Raw genomic sequence first — 27,770 nt, 5'->3', positions numbered from 1 at the left:
GGTTTAGCATCCCGCCTCGCTCCGTTGGTGATGAGATGAGCAGCTTGCAGAGGGAAGGGGGACAGGACCACAGCTGCCACAGCTTGGCTTAAACTGCCGTGGGAACACAAGCTGGGGAAAGTAGGTCTCAGCCTGAGTAGAAGTGGACCAGAGCAGATGTCAACCATTTATTTGCCTCATTCAGATCTTCTTAATGCCTTCTGACCTATTTAGTACCATATCCTCACTGCTGCTCATACAAGATATACTAGATTAATTTCTCTGTAAATGTATGATGTATGTGATGATATGTCCAATGTATTTTTCTCAGGGTTATCAACCACTTGGCACATAAGTGTAAAGCACATCATTGGTAGCATTTAAACCTGGGCTAATGTATATATTATATTATATTAACAGCTGCAACAGAAACAGGAAAATCAGTATTAGTTCAAAGAATTAAATGTAGCATGTCTCCTTTAACAAACTTCACAATAAGAAAAAGCTTGTCGTGTAAGTGTAGTTTTGTATTTGGCTTGAACGCTCTAAAAATTATGTCATTGCTGAAGGGGACAGTTCTCCACCTCCTGTCCCTGATGATGTTCTCATCCCCTTCATTGCACTGGTTAGAGCTTGCACGGGGTGATGTGATCAGTCAGATTGGGACTGATCTAGCTGAGAAGGTCTTCTTTTTTCTTTCTGATTTAGTGAGCTGATTTAACTCATCACATGGCCTCATAACTGCTAAGACATTGTAAGGTAGGCAATGGGACCAAATAGAATGGGCGGCAGGAAAGGTCTGCCGTCTTTGGTGGATGCAAATTCATCCTTAATGATTTGCTAGATATCTCACAGCAAGACAGAGCTAATCATGAGGCTAAGCACATACCGTAGTCCTTAATTCTGTAAGTTTTGTAAACAAACAAAGAGGAACACTGCAAATATGGGAAACGTTCTTGTTCACAGATCACACCATCCAGTCTGTTTTCTGCTGCTGCTGCTGCTGCACAGTGCAAAAAAGGTACGTGAAATGCTTAAGCTTTTCAGCAATTAGGATGATCAAAATATATACACATAAAGGACATTTAAAAAAAAAACCACTCTATTTTCGGTAGAATTGCTAATTGTACAGAATTTTAAAGAGGCTCTACCCTGCATATCCCTAATATGAAGCAAGGTATATATATCCATAAATGAATATTTTAATGTGAATATTTATAGATATGTATTCACACAAACACTTCATGTTTTTCAAAATCAGAGCAATGAGAACAAAAATGAACCTGGACCCTGATACTGGCCTGGTGACCCAGTACTCAGCCTCACAACCAGACGTTTCCTATACATCTACTTGGAAGTGCAGGGTAAGTAACGTTTGGCAGGTGAAAAGAGAGAATTGAGGTGATGTGCCAAATGGTGGCTCAGTACCAGAACAAGCAGAGGAGTAACTAACTCTTGAGCATGTAAGGTGTTTCATTGCATAAAAATTATAGAGTAAAGGTATCCAGAGATTCATACTGATGTAAATACAGCGTCACAGTGAGGTTTCCCAAGCTCTGTCATGGACAAGGTGGTTCCTTCTCCCGCTTTTGGGTTTGGGTGATGGAGGTGGGAAGGGTGGGATTGCCCTGTTGGGCAGATGCAAGCTCACCTTGCTCAGCTGACATGTGAAACATCAACCTCAGTTTTACTAGATCTAAGTTGACTAATCTGAGCTTTCAAAGCATAACCAAGTGCAAAGCTAGAACCTAACTTGATGCAAAAGAAAATGATTATGTTCCTGCCGATTTGCTAAGAAAGTCTGCAGCACCCTCCGTGTTAATTCTCCAGATAAATTACCAAATTTCAGACATTGTAACTCCACTGATTTCGATGCTGCTCTGCTTTTACACCAGCTGAAGACTTGTCCCAGCATTCATGCCATGTAGAAGTCACCCCGACTAGGTAGATGGCTTGTTTATTATTCACTGTACTTTCCATTGCAATTTTAGCTTCTACACCAAACTACTCAAATGTAAGTCTTGCCGTTTTACAAGTGATGAGGTGATAGTGCTTTACAAAGGGAAGTAACGACCACGATGAGTTCCTTTTAGTTACCAGAACAGTATAATGGCAGGGGAATTAAGCAAGCAATAGTAGGGAGAAAAGACTAATTATGAAAGGTACTTTTTTTTTCACTAGCGTAAGAGGCAATTGCAGTTAAAGAACAAGCCGTTACCTCCTCTACCTGCCGAGGCCTTGGAAGACTACACAAAAAAACCCAGAGTTATTGCACTCTATGACTTTTATGCTAGAGGACCCTCAGATTTACCACTCAAGAAGTCAGAAGAATACATTATCCTTGAACAGTATGATCCCCACTGGTGGAAGGCAAGAGACCAAGATGGGTAAGAGAGTGGGCATCTATTTCAATCTCCCTACACAGAAAGAAAAAAAACTAAAACAACACCTGCAAAAGCAGGCAAATAGAATGAGACACGTGCAACAATTTAGGGGCAGGTTTGAAAGTGTTCAGCTATGTACGAGGCACACGGATTGACCGGGCAGACTTTCAGCAGTGTTTGCCACTCCAGAAATGGGTGGGGAATCTAGAATCTGTTGGGAATGCAGAGTTAAGTCCTAGACTCAGTGATTTCCTGAGCGACATAAGGGCTTTTATGGACCATGGGAATCACTGGGCTCTGAGCCATGTGCAAACCCAGCTTTCCATACTTCAAGTGCTTTACAATGCAGTGTATATGTGTAAACACATCATAAAGTCCATAGAGATTACTAAGACATGTGCCTGAAACAAAATCCCTGATCTAAAATTTCTGGATGTTTTCGAGAGCTAGATAACTTCAGTTAGGATCCTTCCCACATTTATATTTGTTTCATGTCATTCCCCTTTCTCCTTTGCATTTTCTTCAGTGTATCCTGTACTGTCATGCTGGGAATAGTAATATGTTATATAATAACTGTCTGCTTTTCATACAGATTTCTCCTTTAAATACTTTTAAATGCTTTTTCTCAACTCGTATTTGTAGTGAGAGTCCACTGGGTTATTATTTTGTATATATATGCAAGCACACACTTTACACTTTATACACTTTACACTTAAACAAAAAAACTTTATATAGTTGCAAGGTTAGAAATGAAGAGAGTGGTTTCTGATTCAGAAGAAATGCCATTTTTTTCTAATTTTTTTTTTGTGGCTTGACTTGAAAATTCTCATTAACATGCTGCTCTCAGCACTCTATAAATATCCTATCCCAGCTGACATTCATTTCAGTAGCCATCCACAGTTGTGGGGCAGAAAGATTGTGCCTGGGATGAAAGGACTCAGACGTCTATCTAATTCCTACACTGGGATTCAGTATCTAACGACATAGCCAATAGTATAAGTAACCTTTATAATTCACCAAAAGGAAGATGCATATCTTAATCTTATTAATATTTTACACCATGCTGTAACAGAATCATAGAATCATTTAGGTTGGAAAATACCTTTAAGATCATCAAGTCCAACCGCAAACCTAACGCTGCCAAGTCCACCCCTAAACCCTGTGTCTACACACCACATCTACACTCTTTTAAATACCTCCAGGGATGGTGACTCAACCACTTCCCTGGGCAGCCTGTTCCAACGTTTGGTAACCCTTTTGGTGAAGAAATTTTTCCTAATATCCAATCTAAACTATCCTCAATATGTCATTTCAGGAATGAAGGTCTAATTCCCAGCAACTATGTTACTGAGAACAAGAAAAGTAATTTAGAAACATATGAGTAAGTACCCTTGAAAATTATAATTGTGCTTTCTTTTCTAAAAATGGATTGGAGTCATACATTTTGGTGCTTGATTCTTCAGTCTTTATTAGACATGAACAGATGTTTATTGAAAGCTCTGGTTTTTTTGTTACAAAGCATTACTCTTAGAATGAAGTAACCATTTTGATTTGGAACTATTTGCTCAGAGAGTGTAACGTGAAGTTACAAACACTCAGTACTTCAACAACATCTATTTGCATAAATCAGAATGTCAGAATCCAGATGTTTCCTATTTCTGTAGGCTCACTACATAATGTTTCTATATTCTGATCTCTTCCTGTTGTGAACATGTAATTCATTGACTGGAAGCTAATTCCAATTACTTCAACCTAATTTACTGGAGCGAAGAGTAAAATTCTGCAAAATTCTAGAGAAGAGAGGCTTGACGCAGCGAGTGGGACTGTAAATTTCATCACAGTTTGGTGTAACTGTTTCCTGGGTTTTCTTTTGTTTGAGCTCATATTTAACCACAGCGAATGGGGAAAAGAGTTGTCATATTTACAGTGTTCTAATAAAGTCATTCCCAATTAAGAGATGCTTATATGCAACGATAGTTCTATTCGGGTTTTTGGACTGGGAATAGTGCAACTATTAATATGGATTACTTTTGTGAAACAGAGAAAACATTAATTTTTACTGGCTGAAATTAAAAGATAGGTTATCTCCTCGTTGCAGGTGGTACTGCAAAACCATAAACAGAAGCCAGGCAGAAATTCTCTTGCGCCAGAAGGTAACTCAGCTTATACAAAGAGCTAACGATATCTAGAAAGATCTATCAATAGAGCTAGCAAGAGCGTTACCACAGTCAAATCCAAATCTGCTTGGTGTGCAGTAAGAGAGAGAGTACTTTAAAATAAAAAGGCTTTCTGGGGTAAGCGTACAGTGCAGACTGTCTAGACTTCACAGAGTTTTAAGTTGTAGCCCAGCAAATTCTGTGTAGATTTTCCACACTAGATAAATCGAATTACATGCAGTTTACTGTGCTTGTCTTCTGTATGAAACATTGAAGACTGAAATTAATGTAGTAAGTTAGCGAGGTTAGCAGAGCTTAACAAAACCCCCGTGTCTTCCTTGTGCATAGAGCAAACCAGCCACACTGCGTTCTACCCCCTATCAGTTACCAAAGTCCCTAACTCAGTTGAACTCATTATGTCTTTGCTCAAGGACTAACACAGGGCTTGGGCAAGACAGACCAGAGAAGAACATCTCAGATAGAACTGTTTTACAGTATTTTATTCTAGTGATTTGTACAATTTGATTTTTTGATAAATCAAAGCATTTTCACTACTTCACACTGAAGAGTATAATTCACCTAAATTATTTAACTCCAAGAAATTGCCTGGCACTTAGTATTTTCCCTTGGTTAATTTTGCTCTGCTATCCACTGGCTATCAATTCCCGTTCTCCACTGCTTTATTCCCCTCCCAACTAGTCATAGGTATTCCACAGAATTTGGTAATCAGCTGCAAGTCCTATCTCATGGGAGGATTATTCAAGCTCAAAAGCAGAAAATAACTCTACTTGGATTCCTTTTCAGTGCAAAGAAGGCGCATTTGTTGTCAGAGATTCAAGCCAACAGGGACTTCTTACGCTGTCTGTGTATTCACGGGCTAAAGGGTGAGTTGCTCTGAATGGTTAGGGTTTTAATGAGGAGGTGATGGAAGAGCTTCCCCCAAACTCCTCGGGGTAAGTGGGTAGGTTGGACACGCAGTGCACAGGAGCAGGGAACCACTGGGGTGCTGTTCATGCAGAGTTAATTACCCCATGTGCAGAAATGTTGATGGTGGGCAGTGGACCTGGGAGTCAGGGTGCAAATGTCCTGCCAAGGCAAGATTAACTGCACTCATTGAAATCCTCAAATAATCTGCTGTGAAAGCTGTGCATCCCACCCACGCAGTACAGGCAATAAGACCTTACACGTGCATCTTCTTGCCTCTCTTTCTACACGAAGTGCCACGGCTGCCACACCACGCCGCCACAGCCTTTGGCTGCCGCACTGAACTGCTTCCCTTCTCTGCAGGCTCTGTGCACTATAAATTCAACCCCAGACTCTGCTGTCCCCAAACTTCTCCTGGTTTTCTCCTAAAATCACCTCACCTCCTCACAGGGCAGTCTTACTTCTTTTGCCAGAGGACTGCCACAGGACTCGCTTTTCCCCCACACCAGTAGCAATCACCTACAATGCTGACTTATCCCTTCTCGAGCTGCCTTATACCCTCCTCCCTCAGCCCTCCTGCATCAGTGGCATCTGCTTTCCTTCTCTTCCTCTTCAAGCAAGCCAGAGGTGAGAGGAGCAAGGAAAAGGCATTGCTGCTACCAGCACCCTCTTCCTCTCTCCCTCCCCTCCTCGGGAAGGTGGGGCGAGCCCTCCCTGCCACCCCTGTGCTGGGCACAGGCTCATGTTTGCAGTAGGGTACCAACCTTCAGCAACCACCTCCAGCCTGAAATGCAAACCTAACTTCTTCATTTTGAATCTCCCAGAAAGCAGGAGTAGATGGGCAGCAAAATGCACAGAAATCAAGGAAGACAGATAATGTGGAGAAATACAGAAAAGTAAATGTATCAAATAAAAGCTCCAATGAGGAGCCTTTTGAGAAGCAGAACAGAAAATGTAATCTCACAGTGTACATGAATATGTGTTTAACTTTTGGGGGGAAACTCAGGTAATGAAGAGCATTTTCATTTTAAAAGCTTAGACTCAAATAAGTGCTGAATTAGGAGGAACGTCTGTTAAACTCTACGGCTATTTCTTATGGGTGCAACGATACTTGTGCAATAAAAAACATTGTGCAGTATCTCCCAAAGTTGGGAGAGAGATCCACTCAAAGAGCCTTTTTTTTTTCCCCTGAAACACTATCCCAGGTACACACAGCCATTTTACTTTGAGAATTGTACCCCAAGTTTTCAATTTTTCTGTACTTTCTTTCAAAGTGAAATTTAATCAGATTTATGGAATAAATTATTTTTACTGAAAATTATAACCCTTTGTTGATTTCAGAAGTCATAGTGGAGATATTCGACATTATCAAATTAAGAAAAACCACTTGGGACAATATTATGTAGCAGAAAAATATCTCTTTTCATCTGTTCCTGAACTCATTGAATATCATCAACACAATGCTGCAGGTAATGCATGCAAGCTGATAAGGTTTTACAAGTGATGATTTGAAGCTCCGCAGGACTTTGAGAGATTGGAAATCACTCTTCCGCTAATACTTTCCTTATACAAAGAGACAGAAGTTTTTCTATTGCTAATGAATTCAAGTATTCCACGATCCTTTCTGCCAAAGTCATAGCTATAGTGTGCATATACCATGGGGGAAGTGAAACTACCAAACTCATCTACATGTATTAAATGAATTTACAAAGCTAGAAGCCTAGCTCTGTATCCTCTTGGTTCATATTTGACTGAATGGGACTTGCATGAAATTTGATCATAATTCTTTCCTTGTCTACAACAAGGACTTGCATGCATGCAATTTAAGAAAAGCAGGAGCTATGCTGTGCATCAGCAGGCAGCATTCTACTGATTTTGGCAAAAAAACCCGACCCCACAAACAATCAAAGGCAGAATTAGGCAGCACAAGGGCTCTCTAACACTGGTTTGCAGCCTACCAGAGTTAGCCACCTCTAATTGGTGGCTGACAGCAGCCTTTTATAATTTTTAGCATTAAAAAATGCCCTTCACCTTGGTTCTGCCCATCATTTTAATACAATATAAAATGGTTTTACCCTGCATGAGTGGACATGGGAAAACACACAGAGATTCCTCGCACTGCTGAGGAAGGAAGATATGGGAATGGACAGAGCCTTTTGCTGGAGGGAGGAGGATTGTAGGAAACACATGAAGCAGAAAAGGACCTGAAAGTAACAGTGGGAAGAATGAATGAACACAGGGAGTCCTTGGTGAGGGATGTATTCACTGGTACTGTTTGCTTATGTATTCAAAGCAAATGAATGACAGACACAAAAATATTTCTTGCAATGGGAAACAATCCTGAGAAATCATGCTGGAAGAGACCGCTTAGGTGGGCAATACAGTATTGTAGTACTCATTTATTTAAGATTGCTAACATCGTACAGACAAGCAAGAGTATCACTTTCGATTGTATGAAAGTATAGATACTTTTGTAGTCAGGGCCCTATTGAATAGTCTTCCTCCATTTCTTCTCACTGTAGTGTTTTATCTGAACAAGCTGTAAACAAAAGTAACTTCAAGAAATAAGAAATGTACATCAGATTCCAAGTATATTTGTTTGAGAGAAGTATGATATAGCGTACTTTAAAATGGAGTAATTGGTCAACAGAATATTGTTGCTTTGTCTCCTACAGGTCTTATCACTCGTCTCCGACATCCAGTTGGATCAGGTGGATGTTCTTCACCAGCAACAGCAGGATTTAGTTATGGTAAATTTTTTATCTTTTGGTGGAGATTTAGGTATCAAGGCAAGAATTTAGATTGCATTCACCCAGCTAATAATTAAGTTGTATCTGTGAAATTTCCCAGTAATAAGAAGCACATAAACAGCCACATGTTCACCAGAAACAGACACTCATTTCCTTGTACGGCGTCACTACCTGACCCAAGTCCTTCTGTTCAGCGACTGTTGTGTTTCAGTTACAACCAACAGTGCATTTCAGAGCTATCTGGACTTTCCTAGGCAGGCCTAAGACTCAAATATACATTTAATAGCTTTCAAAGCTATTTGATTTATTTAAATGCTTAGGAAATTGAAATTAATATTATTTATGGGGAAGATTTCCCTTGTCAGTTCTGCAAGTTTTAGAAATAAGAATGTAATCTTATACAGTGTTAGAAAACAAGAAATAAATGCCAGTTTTGTGTGTATAGATCAGGAAGTTCCTATCATCTGGCTGATGATAGGAACCTCCAAAATCGTGTGTCTTTCCTGTGAATGTTCCCATTAATCTCAAGGCTTAATATTTCTGAAGGGCAGAACTATTGTGGTTATTACAATAGAGGCAGCCAGTAACTATTTCTGTAGCAATATGATCCATCCAGAACTGGTTCAGAGTTCAACATCACATATGATAATGCCAAAAAAGTTCTCATATGTTATCAAAGCTAAACACCTGTGTTACCTTCAGGCCTCAGACATTCCTACATTAAGCAATTTAAACACTAATCACATTCTACAAGCTGTAAAGTAACATTCACATATAAACGTATATGAGCATGTGGAAATCTTCAGATATTTAAAACGCATGCTATAGCTGATGACCAATTGTGATGTTTTGCTGCGTGCATTAACTGCAAATAGCAAGGCATGTCTGCTGGAGCACGGCTCAGGAAAGCTGATCTGACTAGTAACATACTGGGTTGCTTTTATAGAGGAGTGGGAATTAAACCCATCTGAACTGACGTTCATGAAAGAACTTGGGCGTGGGCAGTTTGGAGTCGTTCAGCTGGGTAAATGGAAAGCAACCATCAAGGTTGCCATCAAAACAATCAATGAAGGTGCAATGTCTGAAGATGATTTCATCGAGGAGGCCAAAGTGATGATGTAAGTACAAAAGCTATTATACCTGACAGTTGACATTGAGATGACCAAGAAATAAATATAACCTAATTCCATTTGAAACAAACAGTCAAACCAGTTTGACAGGAATGGTGGATGTGCAGGATGGAAAGGCTGATATAAAGGTCTGAATCGGACTCACAGAGATGCTCGCTGCGCCCATTGCCAGACTGTCTCTTTAGAGCGTGCACTGCTTTGTCCTGTGGGGCAAGATGGGGACTAAATGTGCTGATAAATAAATGTGGTCCTGCAACTATTCTTTCATCCATAAAAGATCCATTCAGTGCCTCTAGGACCACTGGCAGAGCTCATACCTGACTAAAGTTTTGGAGAAACTATATTACCATTTCTGCTAATATTGTAAATTAGGGAAGTATCCAGACCAGGTCTTGGCACAGCCCAGAAGAGAAGAACCTTTGCAGGGTCATGTCCCCTGCCTGAAAGCCAGTCATAACTAGACCTTCCCGTTTCACATCATCCAAATCAAGCTTTGCATTCACTGCATTTATATAACTGATGAACAATTATGATTCAAAGAGCGCACTTTTTGGAGGAAATTGTAGGCAGAAATGTGTTAGATAGTGGGACAACTCTGGCCAGTTGAACTGAATACCCTTTATCAAGTACTGAAAGTATCGTTCAAAACCATCACGAGAATCAAAGGTCTAATTACCTGCCAAGGACAAATGCTAGCCTGTCTAAAATGCGATTTTAAACAGGAAACTCTCCCACCCAAAGCTGGTCCAGCTTTACGGAGTGTGCACATACCACAAGCCTCTCTATGTTGTGACCGAATTCATGGAAAACGGCTGCCTACTCAATTACCTTCGGCAAAGGCGAGGGAAACTTGGCAGAGATGTGCTGCTGAGCATGTGCCAGGATGTGTGCGAAGGGATGGAATATCTGGAAAGAAATAGCTTTATTCACCGTGATTTAGTAAGTACAATAGGTTTTCTGAAGTTCTTGGTAAATATTGGCAGTATAGAACATGCCACTGCATTTTATGGGACACTAATAGTGTCCTGTAAGACTTCATCCCTGCAGGATTTAATAAGAAAATAGAGTTTTGCTGCCTGTAAACCAAAAGTTTTCAGCTGTTCTTTTGTCTGTGGACATCTGGAAAAACTACTCAATAATTGAGAGAAGTCAGAGAAAATTGGGATATTAGCATGGAGCAGGCCAGTGTTAGGATATCCCAATACAAGACTATCATGCAGTGATCACAACGCAACCAAAATCACAGCAATACAAAAGGTCAGCAACAATCAGGATTTTTTTTTAAAACAAAATATTTTTCTTTCTACATTTTTTCTGCTCCCTACTGACTTACCTTGATGCTGAGATATCTGGGTGGCTTTTCTGCCCTACCCCTCATAAACAGGGAACCACAAGAGAGGAGCTTGTTTCCTTACTCTCTGCTCTTTGTTCAATGCTCACATCTGGATGCAGAGAGGAAATCTTCCTGCTCTCCTCCCTAGTTGCCTGAAGAAATGTAAAATCTTGAAAATTTCTACAGAGTTCCTGATTTCTGTAATGAAAAAGTCACAAAACATTTTTAAAAAACCACATTGAGTGTCCTAATGCTAGGGTTCAGGAAAATTTCTGCTTGGATAACCAAACTCTGCAGCCTAAAATTTCTTTCACTATGCAAGAATATGTAAAAATATTGCAACTCATAGTAGAAGCATTTAAGCTGATATATGCTATGGATGTGTAACTACACAGTAGTGAAATACTGACTCAGAGCCAGAAATTCACTTAAATTTTTTAGCAAGACACTCACGTCCTTTTAGAATATAAAAAGTATGAGCTGAAACAAAAATAATCAGCTGTTGTCTTTTTCTTAAAATGCTTTAGCACAGATTTCAGATATGTTTCTCTCATTTTCCCCAGGCTGCAAGAAACTGTTTAGTCAATGCTGAACACATCGTTAAAGTATCCGACTTTGGCATGGCAAGGTACGAGGCCATCGATGCAGGTTTAGTGAGTACCTATTCTCAGTCTGCTGCAGCACGACCTTGAGTTAACATCATTGCTTGCTTGGCTGATTTGGGGAATCCCACTGTGGTCAATTTTTGAATTCTGATGGAAAGGATAATGTTGTTTAACTGTTGTACCATGAACTGGATGTTGTGTCCTCCTCTTGCTATTGGTGAGCGTAAGACAGGTAAACAAAGTCCCTGGTAAACTTCAGAAGTAGTTCATGGACAGAGAAACACCCAGCACGCACAGGGCTGCCAGAAGCTTGAAGAAACAAGTTCCCCAACTTTTCTGAGGAGTGGGAAGGACAGAAAGTCCCTAGGGACAGGTCCGGGTGCTGGTGCTGACCTTCAGAGGTGGCAGTGGCTGAGTAGGTCAGGCAGGAGGCAGGGAGGACTGGCAGGGCGGGCAGGAAGTGTGATGTGCGCTGCTCTAGCCGGGAAGTGGTTTTTCTGCTTAATGAGAGGACCAGCCAAACATGGAGAAAGAGAGCAAGATGCACTCTGACAAGCACGGGCCGGAGAAACGTAGCTCTGCCCTCACAGACTTCCCCCAGAGGACGTGCCTTATTTTATAGCTGAGCCGACCAAATGACCGACTGCTACCCAAAGGGGTTGTCTCACTCCTTCCTTCTTTCCCCTTGCAAGCCCAGCACAAAGCTCTCCACTTCTGTGTTTTACTGGCTGGTTCTTCTGCTGGATTAGCAGACTGAATCGGCTCACTTCGGAGGTAGATGAGCTTGAAGGGCGGCAGTGTGTGGCTCTGAGCGGGAGGTGGTGGTAACATCCACCTTGTGCCTGCAAGTCATTAGATCAGCGCAGCCATGCTGCTTGCCTTTCCCTGAGGTTTTGCTTCTTATTTCTAACCTAAGGATTACAACACCCCAGCAGTTCATAACTAAATACTTGTTTTTCCAAAAGGCTGTCCTATACCACGGCAGTGCCCTCTGGCTGCACAGCTCCCCAAAAGGGTAAGGTCAGTATCAGGGGCCTGGACTCATCCAAATGCACCAGAAAACACAGTAAGAGACCAAAAGGCTGTCAGGGTCCATTCTGAGACTAATGGACCTGAATGGCTCACTGCTGCCAAAAAGTGGAGACCACTGGCGAGGCTCTAGGACAGGCACTCACTCTCCCAGGGAGACCATGGAGAGGTGATGGGATCACAATCTTATTATTCAGAGCTCGCACAACTGCCACTACTGGTTATTTTGTCCTGTTATTTCATATGTTCCTTACCCAATAACCTCTCATCTTTCTGTGCCTGCACCAAAATAGGAAAGGGAGACAATGAGATTATTTCTTTTAATATGACCTCCTTTAAAAGGTGCTTTAAAAGGTGCCTTTGCATTATGCCTTCAGTGAGAACAAATGTTGTGGAGTGCACATCTGTTGTCTGCTCAGGAACATTAATACTGGGCAATGTGCACAGAGCTTGTATGTAGGTGGGGCTCAGCCTAACAGCCTTTTAAAATGGTGCCCTATAAATGCCTGCATTGGGCACATAATTTCATCTTAACTGGGAGGTCAGCTCCCATACGCTTGGGCAAAGAAAATTGCTTTTCCAGTGCACCTGCAAGAGCTGTTGCCTTATATGTGATGAACATTTCTTTCTGTGTTGCTTCTGTAACAACATGCCAGAAATAGCATCTGTGAGGCTGGGCAGTGGATTCCACCCGTTAGTTACGAAGGGTAGCCCTCTGTCAGTAATGTTTGGGTACAAGTGGTTGAAAAGGTGGACTCTTTTAAAAAGAGACAATAATTATTTATTGCTGCTGGTTTTCCTACCCATGGTGTAGGGATCTTTCCTATTAATATATACCCAGAAGATGACAATAGCAACCATCCTGTCAGTCTTATAGAGCATACTAAAATATTTTATTCCAACATACTTCTCATCAGCGATTCAAATAATTCATTTAAACAGAAATCTCTTTAAGTGCATAGCTTCCAGTGTGGGTATCTGTATGCATTTTATATTAAATTAGTGATACCATTTCTTTGTTTCTAAATTGAAGAAGTGTATTTTTATGGAATTATAAATGATCTGTGGAAATGTTGCCAGAACTGCTTGCCATTTAACTATCATTAAAATATATGGTCTTTCCTGTTATTCTTTAGGTATGTCATTGATGACGAATATATCAGCTCTTCAGGTGCCAAGTTTCCAGTCAAATGGTCATCTCCTGAAGTCTTTCATTTAAAAAAATATAGCAGCAAATCAGACGTCTGGTCATTTGGTGAGTTGATTAGGTTAATGTGCAACATACTGTGCTTCCCTAAAACTACTGATATGATTTAAGAAAGCGTAACTTTTTACCCATACTACCTATCTTAAGCTTGAGTTCCTTCCCATTTTTCAAATCTTGCCTATGTTGGATGAGTACATTTTTTAATAGAAAGGCTCTGTGCCTAAATATTAAATTTTGACTGAAATGTGCATTCTTGGTACGTCTCCATTAGCCAAATGTATATTCATCTCAGTTTCATGGACCACCATCTTAGCTGACTTAAAAGAGAGCAAAATTGTATCAGTTGAAAATGTTTCTGGTAGTCTGTCTTCATTCAGCTCACATTGCCCATGTTTTCATGGAATACACAAAAAATCAAGAGTGGTTTTTGTGCTTCTAATGTTGTTAAATAGTTTGTGGGTTTGGGGTTTTTGTTTTGTCCTAAATATTTTGGTTCACTTCTAGGTGTACTGATGTGGGAAGTTTTCACAGAAGGCAAAATGCCTTTTGAAACTAAGTCAAATTCTGAAGTTGTCCGTGAGATTTCTCAGGGTAACCGACTTTATCGACCACATTTGGCATCACAGACTGTGTACAAAGTCATGTACAGCTGCTGGCACGAGGTTTGTTGCCCTTTCTTTTCCTGTGATATTACTTTACTTTATTATTAATTTGTAAAGTGGATCTAAAAGCAATCTTAAAAAATTGAGGCATTAAATCCTTATTTCACATCTGTGGCATCCTCAGTATCACTCACTATGCTTTTCACAAATCACACCTAGGTTTACAAGCCTCTGTTTCTTTTGACTGTTGCATCTAATAAATATAAAGCACATCATCAGCATAATAGGTCTAGACCATCCCTGGTTTTGAATATGCCACCATTGTCTCGCTGTCATGCATCAAATGCAACACCTTTTTCACACCTCCATATCATGCGTAGCTTTAGCTCTGCTCTGAATGATAACCTTAACACATTCATATACAAAGTGGGTATGCCCACTAAATGTGGATTTTAAACCCCTTTTTTCAGGTGTGCATCAGTACCTCTGTACATCACTACAGCTCTAGGCCGCACCTCTTTCACCCTCTCCGCTCTGATTTAGTACTTGATGTTCTTTCTCCATTTCTCCAGCACCTATTTCTTTCTATATTGGTATCAAAACATTGATTTCATCAACTTCTCCATCTGAGTAATCCCTTAAGGTCCCTCCTTCTCTAGTGTCTACAGGAAATGAATCTTTAATTTTAGATTAAAAGTATTTTCAGAAGAGCTTTGTGTGTAATGCTTTCATGTGAATAGGCAGGCATACACTGAGAGCAGCTGGGGAACCTTGTTGCTACCATTGTCTCCTTTATCCTAACCTCTCCTTTCTTGCCCATCTTTTAACTCTATATGAAATTTTTAGACCCTGAGTAAAAAAAGCTTAAGAGACTGAAATCTAAACTGCATCTAGCTTGCTTGCTTACTGCAAACATCCATTGGGATACCAGCCAGCAGAGAGAGGACGGGGAAGAAGTTCTCTCTTCTCCTGTCTGCCATCACCCAGGAGTTTGTTCCATGCTGAGCTGCAATACATCAGATGATACAACAGTGAAGATCCTTTTTCAACAGCCCAGGAAACATTCCTGAGTATCACAGTTTCCTGAGAGGTAGTGCTTTCCTCTCCAGTGACCTGTTGCAGGGGAGAAATCCTATAGGAATTCTGGTCCTGAATTGAAATAAATATAAAGAAATTTTAGAAACGTTTGGAAAAGTGGCTGTGCTCACCCTGCTGGTGTCATGAAGAACAGATGATTTTTTTTTTCCCCTCAAATGATAAACTTGATCTTTTCTTCTGTATTAATAAAATAAAATGTAATTTTTAAGTGGTAGCTCATATGCACTTGTAACCATCTTCTGAAGTCTGGTACTATAATTGATCAATCAATAACTATAATTTCATCCTCTGCTTTTTTCCTCTAATATAAATTTATCCTCTGCTTTTCTTTTCAGAAACCTGAAGGACGTCCTAGTTTTGCAGAGTTAATAGAGATCCTCACAGATATAACAGAGATGGGATAATCGGAGATTTTACATGAATGTATTTACTGAAAGGTTAGCATTAAGCATGTCAATAATGTAGCTGATGATACAGAAAACCTCAGCCTTTTACAGCAGTCTCCACTTAAACTGCAGTACCAGCATCCTACATATTGAAGCAGCTGTTCAGGCTTGGCCTAATTTTTACTCATTTGAGAAAGATGCCTCAGAATACTGGTCTGGGACTCTCAAGGCTTTGTTTTCATGATTAGGGAGAAAAATCTGTCTGGAAAGAAGTAACAAAGCTTACTCACCTTATAGGCCTTTTTATTTATTCTTTTTCTCAGAGCTACACTAATTCCTGTAACAATATTATTAAATTATTTGGTACTTAATATGACTCGTGCACTGGGAAATACTGATTGGCAGCAGCAAAAACGATGGGAGAACCTCTGATAAAGCTCTCGTGAGGTCACGTTTAAAGGCAAGCCCTTTTGCTGCGAAGTATCCCGCACCGAGGAAATGGAGCAGTGTTTCAGAAGGGGCAGCAAGACCACGCGGGTGCCCGTACCCACTGCTGTGGATAAAGGCGGGCAAAGGGAGCAGTCATCACTTAGCAGCTCCCAAGTCACATCTGAGCAGCTGGAAAGACAGAGCATCCCTGAAGCATTTTAAACCTGCGCCGCAGGCCAAGGCGCCTTCTCTGCCAATTCTGTGCAGCAGAAGGAGAGTAGGCATTATCCATCCAAACCTCTCCCTGAATTTTCCAGTATTGTCTCCCACTCCTCGCCTGCCGCTGCCTACTCAAACGCCCACACTTGCCTTAGTCCTCCCCTTGCAAGTGCCCGGGATGGTTAATGGACAAGTTACAGCTGGAACTTGACCGTAAAACAAAGTGCTTTGAATTAGTCTAGCTCAGATGGATCCTGCGATACCCGACATGGACAATGTCTGTAACCTTACTTGTTATGTTATTATTATTCACTTTTAATTTTAAATCTTAATTTTGGTTGATACAAATATAGAAAAGAAAAGGCAGATGAAGTTCATAATTGTTTAATATAGAATAGAGTCAGACCATCACAAATAAATAGTTTTTTAAAAATATGTGATTGCATTGTGAATTATTTATAGGTAAATACATCGTATTTCATTTTGTAGCACTTTGCAGACAAAATACTTAAAACCCACTAGCTGAAGAATGATTGAGTTAATTTTTAACTCAAAATTAACTTAAGTTAATTTTTTCTTTCCAAATTAAAAAAAAACCTGCAACAATAAAATGAAATTTATCAATCATCCCAAGTTTTGAATTTCCAGAAGAGGATGGCATCTTTGGGTTACACCCTTTCCTGACATTAATCAGTCACCTTTACTGCAATAGTATTTTGATAGTTATCATGCCTTGGAAAGGAAGTTCTTAATCCCATTGTTTGAACATTTAGGAGTACCTTCAGACACACTTTTAAGACATTTCTGCTTCAAGTGAAGCATGATATCCCTATCATTTCATACAATCTGCTAGAAGAATTGCCACCAACTGATGTCACTGTTTACTTTTATGATTGACTCATTTATGAGCATTCTGTTCCTTATCAGACCTATGACTAAATACAGATCTATACAACAGTACCACACACTGAGCTGACCACAACTTACGCCCAGGCCACAGAAGTACAAGGCTTTTCAGCAGATGATGCGTTTCAAATGCAAAATTCAAACCATCTCTGCAATATAAAAGTGCATAGGGACTTCTTTGAATAATGTATGAGGCATCTGTTTTAAGAGCTCTTGTAAAACTGGTTTTGCCACATTTATTACTGCAAGTTAATACGTAATACACTACAGTACCGTGCAATAAAAAGCTCTGGTAGGTTTATGTACTCAAAGCACCCTGCTCATGCTCGTTTCACTGCGTTGTCCCATGGTGAATATGCATCCATCCTTGAAACATATTTCTCTAATACACAGAGCCAATAATGCTTGCCTACCAAGCCTTCGACTTCTCAATATAATCTTTCTGTAGGCTGCTTTGGGAAAATTATGAGTAGGCTGTTACTAACACTCTGATGCAGATAAATTTAACAGCTGCTATCATCAGGCTGACAGTAAATAAATGACAAAGCACTAGAACATGCTTCAGAGTCAGTGAAACCACTGCTTAATCAGCAGCAAGAAAGGTCTACAGGACAAAGGTTACAGTGTATTTACTTACCAGAACAGCTACACCCGTAAATAAAGACCAAGTAGGCCACCTTAGTCCTCACAGTGGCTCTGAGCTTAGCTTAAATGCTAACCATATTCAAACAGGCAAAAATGAGAGTACTTATACAGGTGAACAGTGAATGCCACCCATGTCACTGAACATAAAGAAGCATATGTGAGCAAAGGGATGTCTTTCAGCTTTTCTTTTTAAAACCTTTGTGTGATAAAAGAGAGACCTTGGAAAAGCAGTAAAGGTTAGAAGGAGACACTATACCACCCCCATACAGTGAATGTCTAGTCAAAGTATTGAGTCCAGTCAATGTACGAGTGCTCAGCATTTGTAAAAATTTGGTTGATGTTTCCTGATCAAACATCAGAAAGCTTGCAGCAAGTCAGTATAATGGAAAAAAAGGCAGAATTCCCAGCCTCTCTGCACCAACTGCTTAGGATATACCTTCTTTTCTATTAAAAAAGCTGCACTGTTGACAAACTGGAACGTATTTGCAGAAAATGAAATTACTTCCCTTGTCAAAAGTATTCCTGATGAGCAACGGAGATCAAGTACTTGTGTGTATGATGTTTATGATCACTTGGTGATGTTTATCTCCCGTGCCATTTGGTTTTCAGACCAACTTTTTTTACCCCCTCTATAAAGTTTCACAAAGAGGGAGGCCCTGCAGACACACTAACGCACGTCACCAAGCGCCACTCCTCCCTCCCGCACCACCAGCCTGGCTCCCGCTCAGCCTCCCCGTCCTGTTCTGAACCTCGGCATCACTTTAAAACCTGCCAGAAAGGAGCCAGCTACAGGAACCCTGCTCTGCTAAAAGAGTATTTTCTAACACACTTGCCAGTTTTGTTTTGCTGGAATTTGAACAGTAAGAGAATGGTATTTGCTAGGAGTATATAACTCCCCATATAGTTGCAGGATGCAACCATGATGAGTAAAGAGGTTGAAAGTTTGAATCAGTACTCTTTGGGATGAAAATTTTTCATAGCATGGCTGGGAAGGCAGGTAAAGGAAGATGGTAGAACAGGTTTCTATAGAAACTAATAACCTATGTACTTCCTTCCAAATTCCCTACAGATTATTTAACCTAAGTCTTTTTGACCTACCTACTTTTAATCAGCACAGCTATATAATGAATTTGCCCATCAATTTGTCCTGAGGTACAGTAGTAATGATTAGCTGCCAAGATTTGTTTTGTATCAGCATTTAAAAGCCATAATTGATTAGCAATGTATTGCCTCTGAGATTTTCTTTGTTCTAGTTCTTAACCATTCCCCCTACTTTCCAAAACACTTCAAATTACTTTAGATAATCTCTTTCATTTCACTGCCTGGAAAACCTGACAACTCACTGAAATACTCTCCATTGAGACTGGCCATGGGAAAGAGATCCCTAATACATTAGCTTTGGGTTTTCTTCTCTAGTTTAGAAGGGAAGGCATTTTCACTTGCCCATTATTTTTGTCCCTCAAAATCCATGTCTTTTGACTACTGATCATCAGCATTAAGTGTTCCTTGCTGATGCCTTCCACAGAACACCAGGGTAAAAATAACACATCTGGACAAACTGGGTAATTTTGTAAGAGAAGCTAAAACCTCTTGATCTCCCCATACTCTTCCCTCCAGTTCCATCATAACATTACAGAGTTGTTAGCTCAAGGTGAATATACAGTAGTCTCACACATGGCTTTTCTAGGGGAGTAGAAAATTTTCTTTCCTATCAGAAAAACTAGTAAAGTCAAAGCTACTAAAAGAAGGTCATGATCAGGTCAGATGCACATGAACTGCAAGGACATCAGCCAGACCTTCTTAATCTAGAATTCACTTATGTGTGCATAGGACCAGCTGCTAAAATCAAGATTATTCACTTCAGATCTATCAAATAGCATTTAAATGCTTACCAGAAATATGAATTACACTCCTTTTTATCCCGTGTTTAAGAAACACAGATCATTTAGTACATACTCCGTGAATAATTTATTACAAGAGAAATATTAGCATAATTTCACTAAAATTAAAATTATTCCAAATGAATAACTAAATATAAACACTTTGAAAAATAACACCTCTTACAGAGAATGTTTTTTATACAAAAAGATAATCAATAATTTACTTCTTAACATGATAGACTTCCTGTACACCATGAAAATAAACATTAACTTTGGTTTTCTGACATTGTAAGAAAACAACATTATTTTCCTAGTAGATGTTATTATGTATAAAAGCAGATATGCAGGTCCAGTAGAAAATACAGAATTTTTGCTTGGCACAAGTTAATTGACTGCTAGGAGTTGGTATAAAAAGAGCCCAGACTTGGTATAAAAAAAAGAGTCCAGACCTTTCTGAAAGGAAGTATTACTACATATCTTAAAAAATGCCAACACACATCCATTCAAGAATTGGACTGGTTGCTTTTTTGTACAAACAACCCATTCGGTCACACCACAGTGATGACTGTATAAGCAAATGGGAGGGGCCACCAGCTATGCAAAAGGATGTCATTGATCCTAAAAAGAGGAAAAAAATTTTCTTCAGTTATTCTTTAAATTGTATGAGTAATTCACAGTGAAAAGCAATGCAAGTTTTTGTTAAAAGGCAAACTGTAAAGAAAATTATGAGCTCTCTTTCACGGAACAATTCGCTATCCATCCAAAACGTCCACTTCTACTACACTCTTTGCACGTTAGAGAATATACAGCCTGCTTCATGAGGAGGTTCTGATTGGTATATAAATCTCAGCTGATTAAAATCAGTTTTCAATTGCTGAAATGCTAGCATCCTCTCACAAAGCTACTGGACTCACTTAAAAACCCAAGAATTGGAAATACTACCTTTCTGATGAGCTCGTCATGACCCACACATCTGATTGCTGAAGCTACTTTCTTGCTCACAAAGTGGCAACAAAGGGGATTGTAATGAGTAAACCATGGACTGTGCAAGCTGTTTTTATGAGATAAAGATCAGTGACCACAACTGAGGAGCATACTGTGGTACAGATACTAATCTTCAAGGCCTACAGCAGATTAATAGCTAAAACATCTAATAGAGGTGAATACTCATTTTTAGAAAAGATGAAAAGGCCAAACTAAAACAAAAGATGTTTTGATGTTTCTCACCCCTTGTTTACAGCCCTTCCTTTACCTAGTATTTTTAGAAATAGCACACAAATTGGAAAATAGATTTCGTTTTTATAACGGAATATAAAATAACAGGACTGTTTTGCTATTAAGAAACAACAATATCTTTCCGGAAAGTGAGAATAAATTTTGAAAAGCTTAAATGGATTTTGATGAATAGATGGCAATATTAGGAAGAAGTACAGAAATAAGTAAAGCCCCTTCTTAAGCCTTAAAGCAGTATAAAACAGAGTGGAAATTCTTAAATGCACATTCTGGTTTTCTTCTACCTTTGAATAATTTATTCTTTTATCTCACATAATTTTTTTAAGCCAATAGCAACTGTGTTCAGGCCTCTAATGAATTTGCTTTTTCTTAAAATGTAACTTGGTCATAGTTTTGAAATAAAAAGTCGTATGCACATCCAGGGATCTGCAATCCATTCAGGACTCCTAAGGTAGAAGAGCTAAGACTTTGCTGTTAAAAAACGGATTTTGAAGGAGAATGGTTACCAAGAACCACATTTCATACATTTTTTGGTGACTCCTATTTGAGATTCATTGGTAGGTCATCAAAAATGAAAAAACTTGCATAAAATTGTATATTAAAAGCTAAAAGGGTTAAACAATATTTTCTTCATATTACATCTCCAATTAATATCCTTCAAGTAGACTACCTAAAAGTTTGTTTGGCAATAAATTATAAAAATATAAAGAAAGCCTGAAATATTAAGGCCATCACTAAGATAATAGCAGAGTGCTTGTCACTTCAGCAAGGATAATCTTTTATCATGATGGGAAAATTGCACTTTGTAAGCATAGCTTAGAAAGACCATTCTTTTCTGCTAAAATTCTCCAATAGGAGATGCTGCATTAAAATAGGACAAGGTTGTTCATTGCCTGACATACAATCACCATCAGGTTTCTGTCTGTCATGTTAATTATTGAACATTTTCGTTCATTACTACAAACAGCTGGCACAGAGGAGTGGCCCACACTTAACTGGCCTTAGAAATGGTTTTCCAGAGGACTGCAGAAAAAGAAGAGCATTCTGGTAGACACAGGTGGGCTGAGTCTGCAATTCATGATACTTCAGTGATGAACGCAACTTGAGAGTTTCATTGACTGAATAAAACATTGTCCTCCTCGTATGCCAAAGCTGGCTCTTCCATGCTCTCCAGTAAAGTGTGACAGGTTTCGTACTCACGGTGTGGTAATGATGGTTCTTTGGCAACAGTAGACATCAACTGACTCCAGGTGATACTAGTATTTTTGAAAGCGTGCAACAGAAAAATGCCTATGATGATACTGCAGAATCCACTCAGGGTTCCAATGATATCACCCAGGTCCATACTACTCCACTCCTTGAACAGGATGATGGAGCATGTCACAACCGTTGTGGTGAAACACACATAATAAATAGGCGTCACTAGAGATGTATTGAACACGTCCAACGCTTTGTTGAGATAGTTGATCTGAGTGCTGACTGAGAGCATTAAGGTGCCCACCAAAACATAAACCAATGGACGTCGATAAACTGGCTTCCGCTCCAGCATTTGTTTCATGGCAATGCCCAGGCCTTTCACAGATGAGACAGAGAAGGCACCAATGAGTGAGCAAATTAAAATGTAGATCAGTATATTTGTCTGACCTCTCCTTGGAGCCACGATAAAAATCAGCACGAGGGCAACAACTGCTAGGAGAACAGCAAACGTAACAAACGCTGTAAGAAAGAGGAAAGGGAAGAAGAGTAATGTGCATGAGAGAAAATACCAGACTACATCCAAGTACACATTAAGTTATCCAGTGTCCTGAATACTTCTCTGTGAACTGTAGCACAAGTTCATTGCAATTGCATACAGACCTGGATCTTGCAGCTTTCTTTCCATCTCATCTAGTGAGGTGACCTCCTCCTCCTCAGGGGCGTGAATAACCATGACTGTTGACCCCAAAATGCTCAGTACACAGCCCAGCTTTCCATGAATATTCAGCTTCTCATTTAAAAAATAGGATGACAATATAGCACTGTTTGGCAAAATATAAATAAAAGGTTCAGCTCCACCAGCCACACGAGACATTCAAAATCTTTCTGTGTAACATGACAGTAATTCAAAACCTCCTTTGAATTTGGATATATGGGAAACCAGCCTGAAACAATCAAATTTTAAGGAGTTTTGCAGGAAGATTGGTCAGGACCAAGAAGGTCAGGTCAGGTTTTAGCGGGCTTAGCAACCCTGATCCCTCCCCTCCAGGTTATAAGGGGTCCGAATTGCTCAAGGAACTTCTCATTACTGATTGCCTGGGTCAGGGGTATGCACTTTCACACACCTGTAGATTGACAACGTAAACTGTTATTTTCTTCCAAAAATGGTTTAAAGCACTTCATTTGCCATTAGAACCAACACACACAAGTTTTGGAAACTGTTCCTTCTCATCCTTCCCCAGGCTCTCCCACCCAGGCAAAGTTTCTGCCTGGCTTGCCAGGACTCCCCCTAAAACACAGAGAAGGCATGTCTCCCCCTTTGAAGAGGACTGACCCCAGGCTCTCCAAGGGGTTCAAGATTTAACCTAAGGATAATAACATGGCCCAAATGAGGCCCCCTCACAGGACACACGATTAGCCAGCTAGAGCACAACCTTCGGCACAGACACAGGCTTAACAGTGTGTGGACACGCTCACAAATAGTTTTTCAACCCACTAATCAAATTACAGCTATTTTTTTGCACAAGGGTAGGGAGCTCACTGACATGAAGTTCTCACGACCTCTCTGTTTCATGAAAATTGGAAAGACTGCTATCCACATCAAAGGAGAGGGCATTAAAACTCAAGCTGGTTTGAGAAGCAGCAGCCAGGCAGCCAGCTAGTCTGCATCTACCTACACGCTGATCCCAGCACATCTGTAGGTGACAGTTACACTGGTTTTGCTACGACAGAACAGCTGCAGAACTTTTAGCAGTTAGATTACGCAAGCATCTTTTTAAAAACAAACAAACAAACAAAAAATGTGGCCCAGGTTAGTTTTGAACACAATGGTTCATATAGTATACTCAGGTCTTTAAAATAAGAGTTTTACATTTACAAGACAATACTTCCATTTTGCTAATAAATTATTTCCCAGGAAGTTTGTTATAAGCATAATCCATGTCTTTTCTGCTTCTGTAATAGCCATATTAATGTATGTGCTTAAGTACTTGGAAATTATTTCTTTCTTCATACATAGGAAATAATGAGTGTTTGAAGGGCATCATATTTCAAAAGAACCACAGATTTTAACTGTGGATATTAAAAAAGCTAAAATTTTCTTTGCCTTCTTTCCAGAAGGACTTGGAAAAGACCAAACTCAAAATGCTTACTAAGTGTGCCTTAATATGAAACTATGCTCCTATAGAAAAGAAATGTTTTTGAAAACATTTTTAGTATTATGAAAATACCTAATACTGTATTTTCTTGTAAAGTTTTGTCAAAACTGAAGAACAGGATAAGACTTTTTAAGAAAGCTTCAGTTCTCTAGGAAGAGGTAAATTACAGCCTTCTACCACTGTACATCAGCAGCATACCTGGTATATGCTGACAAGACATACTTTATCCTACAGGTGGAAGGCTGTTGGGAAAGCATTATATTAGTCTTTGTAACAAGACTTCTCATTCCCTCTACCCAGAAAATTCAGTTGGAAATAAGTAAAGGATCTTTCCACCAAGGAACAAAAGGCATTTTTTGTCCATATATTGCTTTTCAGTTTTCTTATTAAAATTCTCTACTTTCAGCCAAAGACAGTACTTTTCTCTCACGCAGTGAATGGCTCATTTGTCAAGGTTTGCTTCCAGTTTGTACTAACCTTATGAGAACACTCAGTGCACCCAAGGGGGTAACTAAGGTTGCAGGTGCAAAGGCATAGGCAGCAAAGTTTGCAGCTTCTCCTAATCCCACTGCAGAAGAAAGAACATTTGAACCACGTTGAAGGGGGGTAATAAAAGGCATACTATTATAAATACTTTGTACGATAGCTATGATAGAAAAAAGATTTTTGTTTATATTTTCTACACTATATATGCAAATTTTCCTTTCAAAATTATCTAACTTCCTGTGGACATAATAAAGGCTGAAGAAAATTAAATACTTTTCCCCTGAGTATTCCTAGAAGCTGGAGAGATTCAATCCCATTGCTTTTGACTGGATATTAAAGAAAAAGTTGTTATTCTGCAAAGAGCTCCAAAGAGCAAACACAGTATTTGAGAAATGGGATATCAGAACAGCTTCTGTCATAAAGGTGATTGCAAAGACGTTTCTCTTAAGTGAGGCGAATTAAAAATCAGGGAATAAATTCATTTAAAACAATCTGCTTTATGTAGCATTTACATATAGGTTGAGAAGAAAGAGGTGACTTACTTGATAGCAATCCAGCCCACCAAAGCCATTCCTTCAAATAAGAATATCCACCCTGTCCTGAAAGCAGAAAAAAAATCTCATCTTAGAAGAAAGAGATCACCTTATCATAATAAACAAAACCACAGCTTCACATTTGCATCTAGTCCTACAAAGTACTGAAGGAGCACGTTATCTGGTTGTGACATGAAGAATATTTCGTTTTACTTTGACTGACATTTTTTATTAATCGCTGTACTACTATTTGACTTGGACTTCTGAAAAATGGTATTTGACTAAATACACATGGAGGGAAAGTTCCAAGCAAAAGTAAAATGTCCATGAAGATTGTCGGTGAGCTTAAAAAGGCTTCAAAGTGGTTTCTCAGGTCAGATCCAATATATTCATACACAGTCAGCTGCATTTTGACTCTGCTTACACTTTAAATTGAGAGAAATTAGAAAGAAAAATGCCACTGCATGCTTTAATTTTTTTTTACATAGAACATAGTATATTGGACATTCAGTAAAACGTAGTATATTGAACATTCAGTAACACTTTTTTTTCAAATAACCAAATTCTCTGAAAAAGTATATTGCAACAAACACAACAAAAAGACAAACTGCTGATGCTATGTATCTAAATCCCTGCAAAGGGAATTATGAAATTAGTCCAATGGCTTTTTTAAAAGCTCTCCACATTTTTCTAGCTCTTCATCTGTTGACTTTGATGGAAGAATAGTTGTACTAACTGTAGAAACTTTTGTAGTAAGTATTGCACTTCCTTTTTCAAAAAAATAACTAAATCTAGTTACCATTTTAAGACTTTCCATCTCAAATGAGGGAGAAAAAAAGATGAGAAAAAAGAGAGAGAAAGGCATTTTCAAGGGTAGGACAAAGGGAGAACTTTATTTGGTATCTAACTGTTGTCAAGGAGGAAATATCACCAGCCCACTATATTTAATACCCACCACTGCCCCCATAGCCCTAAGAATTCTGAAATCTCAGTCCCTGTAATCACACCGTACTTCCATGCCTAGCCAAGACAGGACTTCTGATCACCATTAAAGTATGATGGTTTTCAACTACGATGGTTTTAAACGTGTGATCTGTGACTCGAACCTTGATTTTGCCGAGTTATAACAGAGGCGTTTGTGTCTCCAGCAGGAGCAAGGCGGGCACCACCGCTTACCAGCTCGGGGGACTCCTTTGTCTGCCAGTTTCAAAAGTCCTTTCTTCTTCAGTATGAAACTAGAGCCAATAAAGATACTGGAACCTATCGCCAAAGCCAAGCCAACGTAGAGGCGATATTTGCTTCCAGCAGGCGTAGAAATGCTCCGGTTCGTTTCATTGAGAGTCCCGTCCATAGAGGCAAGGAGAGAGGAGCGGGATTCAGACACATTGATGATCTGGCACCATGCTTGGCAGGAGTCATGGCAAGCAAAAGAGAGCACAGCACCTGGGAGGAGAAAAAGGAGGACAAGTGATTAATGAACCAGGCACAGCTCTGAAGGAGCCCCATCCTTGCTCTGCTCACTCCTTTCCACATCTTCCCAGAGCAACTGTCATTTCTGACCACGCAAATAACTCACAAAATCCACATCACGTACACAATGCTGCCCCAGGTCATTACCCACCCCTGTTATTCACCGGTGCATGCCTTATTTTATACATACCTTTTGCACTAAATTGGCTCAGTCAAGCAATTAGGGGAACCAAGGAATGCAACAATAAAATATTATCTTCAATGTAAAATTCAACTTGAAATTGTAAAAGCTAACCTGAAACCTCAAGAAGAAAGGGTTCGTTTGTGTTGTGAAGGGACCACATCCCCGAAACATGAACATACAGCCAAATCCATGATTTCAGACTTTGCCTGCTAGAGTAAGCCTGCTGTTATTCCAGGCTTCTGCTTTTACATTTGTAGCTGATATTTGGAAACAACAAATAAAAAAAGAGAAGGAAAAAAAAAAATATCTATATAGGGAGCAAACCCTTGCTGCATATGGGTACTAATACGTTTTATGAAAATTGTTCAGTGACTACTGTGTGAGCCAGTCTTCTTTAACCAATCATAAAACTTTGAGGTGAAGGCCTCATTACAACTCACAGCAATTTTCATCTAACCTCAACAACCCCTAGCTGGAGGAGGACCGCAGCCTGCAAGGGACAGTCCCCCTGGCTATCCCTGCAACCCAACTGCAGGGCCGAGTGACCCTCAGCTAAGACTGAAGCTTCACACTCTCCGCCAGCCAAGCCTTATCAGCATCACTACAACGACAGCCTGTGGGAATGACGTCACTGCCATCAGCCTAGACCTATTTTTTAAAGGAAGAAGAGGTATTGCATTTCCAAGAACAAAAGGAGTCGTTATTTTGCATGGGGAAGCAGGGGACAGGCAGCAATGCTGCAAGAAGGCTTACAGTAGTCTACGCAGATGTTTCACAGTTTCTCACGGTAGACTGCAGCACGCAAACAGAGTGGATCAGAGAATCTAGGCTGGAAGAGCTTTTAAGGAC

At 39.7% G+C, this 27,770-nt stretch overlaps 2 protein-coding genes across 2 annotated transcripts; one reads left to right on the top strand and one right to left on the bottom strand.

Moving 5' to 3' along the window:
- The first annotated feature begins 1,238 nt into the window (after positions 1-1,238).
- TXK (TXK tyrosine kinase) lies at positions 1,239-16,630 on the top strand. The gene is made up of 13 exons (XM_075499208.1): positions 1,239-1,343; positions 2,161-2,366; positions 3,679-3,744; positions 4,462-4,516; positions 5,324-5,403; positions 6,785-6,912; positions 8,119-8,193; positions 9,140-9,311; positions 10,046-10,262; positions 11,220-11,284; positions 13,427-13,545; positions 14,002-14,159; positions 15,533-16,630. Exons 1-13 carry the CDS (start codon positions 1,245-1,247, stop codon positions 15,599-15,601), a joined length of 1,509 nt encoding a protein of 502 aa, XP_075355323.1. The 5' UTR covers positions 1,239-1,244; the 3' UTR covers positions 15,602-16,630.
- Positions 16,631-22,006: 5,376 nt separating this feature from the next.
- On the bottom strand, positions 22,007-26,618 carry NIPAL1 (NIPA like domain containing 1). Its single transcript, XM_075499207.1, has 5 exons — positions 26,444-26,618; positions 25,277-25,333; positions 24,726-24,816; positions 22,753-22,913; positions 22,007-22,611 (listed from the first exon to the last, which is right to left on the bottom strand). The coding sequence occupies exons 1-5, from the start codon at positions 26,616-26,618 to the stop codon at positions 22,007-22,009; spliced, it is 1,089 nt and encodes a 362-aa protein (XP_075355322.1).
- Between the last annotated feature and the right edge of the window lie 1,152 nt (positions 26,619-27,770).

This window comes from Mycteria americana, chromosome 4, assembly GCF_035582795.1.
Source record: "Mycteria americana isolate JAX WOST 10 ecotype Jacksonville Zoo and Gardens chromosome 4, USCA_MyAme_1.0, whole genome shotgun sequence".
In the NCBI taxonomy this organism is placed as follows: domain Eukaryota; kingdom Metazoa; phylum Chordata; class Aves; order Ciconiiformes; family Ciconiidae; genus Mycteria; species Mycteria americana.
The sequence above is the reverse complement of the archived record's forward strand: the minus strand, read 5'-3'. Positions and strand labels throughout refer to the sequence as shown.

Excerpts from the sequence above, each read along its gene's own strand:
- TXK (XM_075499208.1), top strand. The coding sequence starts at position 1,245 with ATGAGAACAAAAATGAACCTGGACCCTGATACTGGCCTGGTGACCCAG. Across the intron at positions 4,517-5,323 it reads AAATTCTCTTGCGCCAGAAG|TGCAAAGAAGGCGCATTTGT; the intron begins GTAACTCAGCTT and ends ATTCCTTTTCAG. Across the intron at positions 14,160-15,532 it reads TGTACAGCTGCTGGCACGAG|AAACCTGAAGGACGTCCTAG; the intron begins GTTTGTTGCCCT and ends TTTTCTTTTCAG.
- NIPAL1 (XM_075499207.1), bottom strand. The coding sequence starts at position 26,618 with ATGGACGGGACTCTCAATGAAACGAACCGGAGCATTTCTACGCCTGCT. Across the intron at positions 24,817-25,276 it reads GTGGGCTGGATTGCTATCAA|TGGGATTAGGAGAAGCTGCA; the intron begins GTAAGTCACCTC and ends TTTCTTCTGCAG. Across the intron at positions 22,914-24,725 it reads GCACTGAGTGTTCTCATAAG|TGCTATATTGTCATCCTATT; the intron begins GTTAGTACAAAC and ends TTTGCCAAACAG.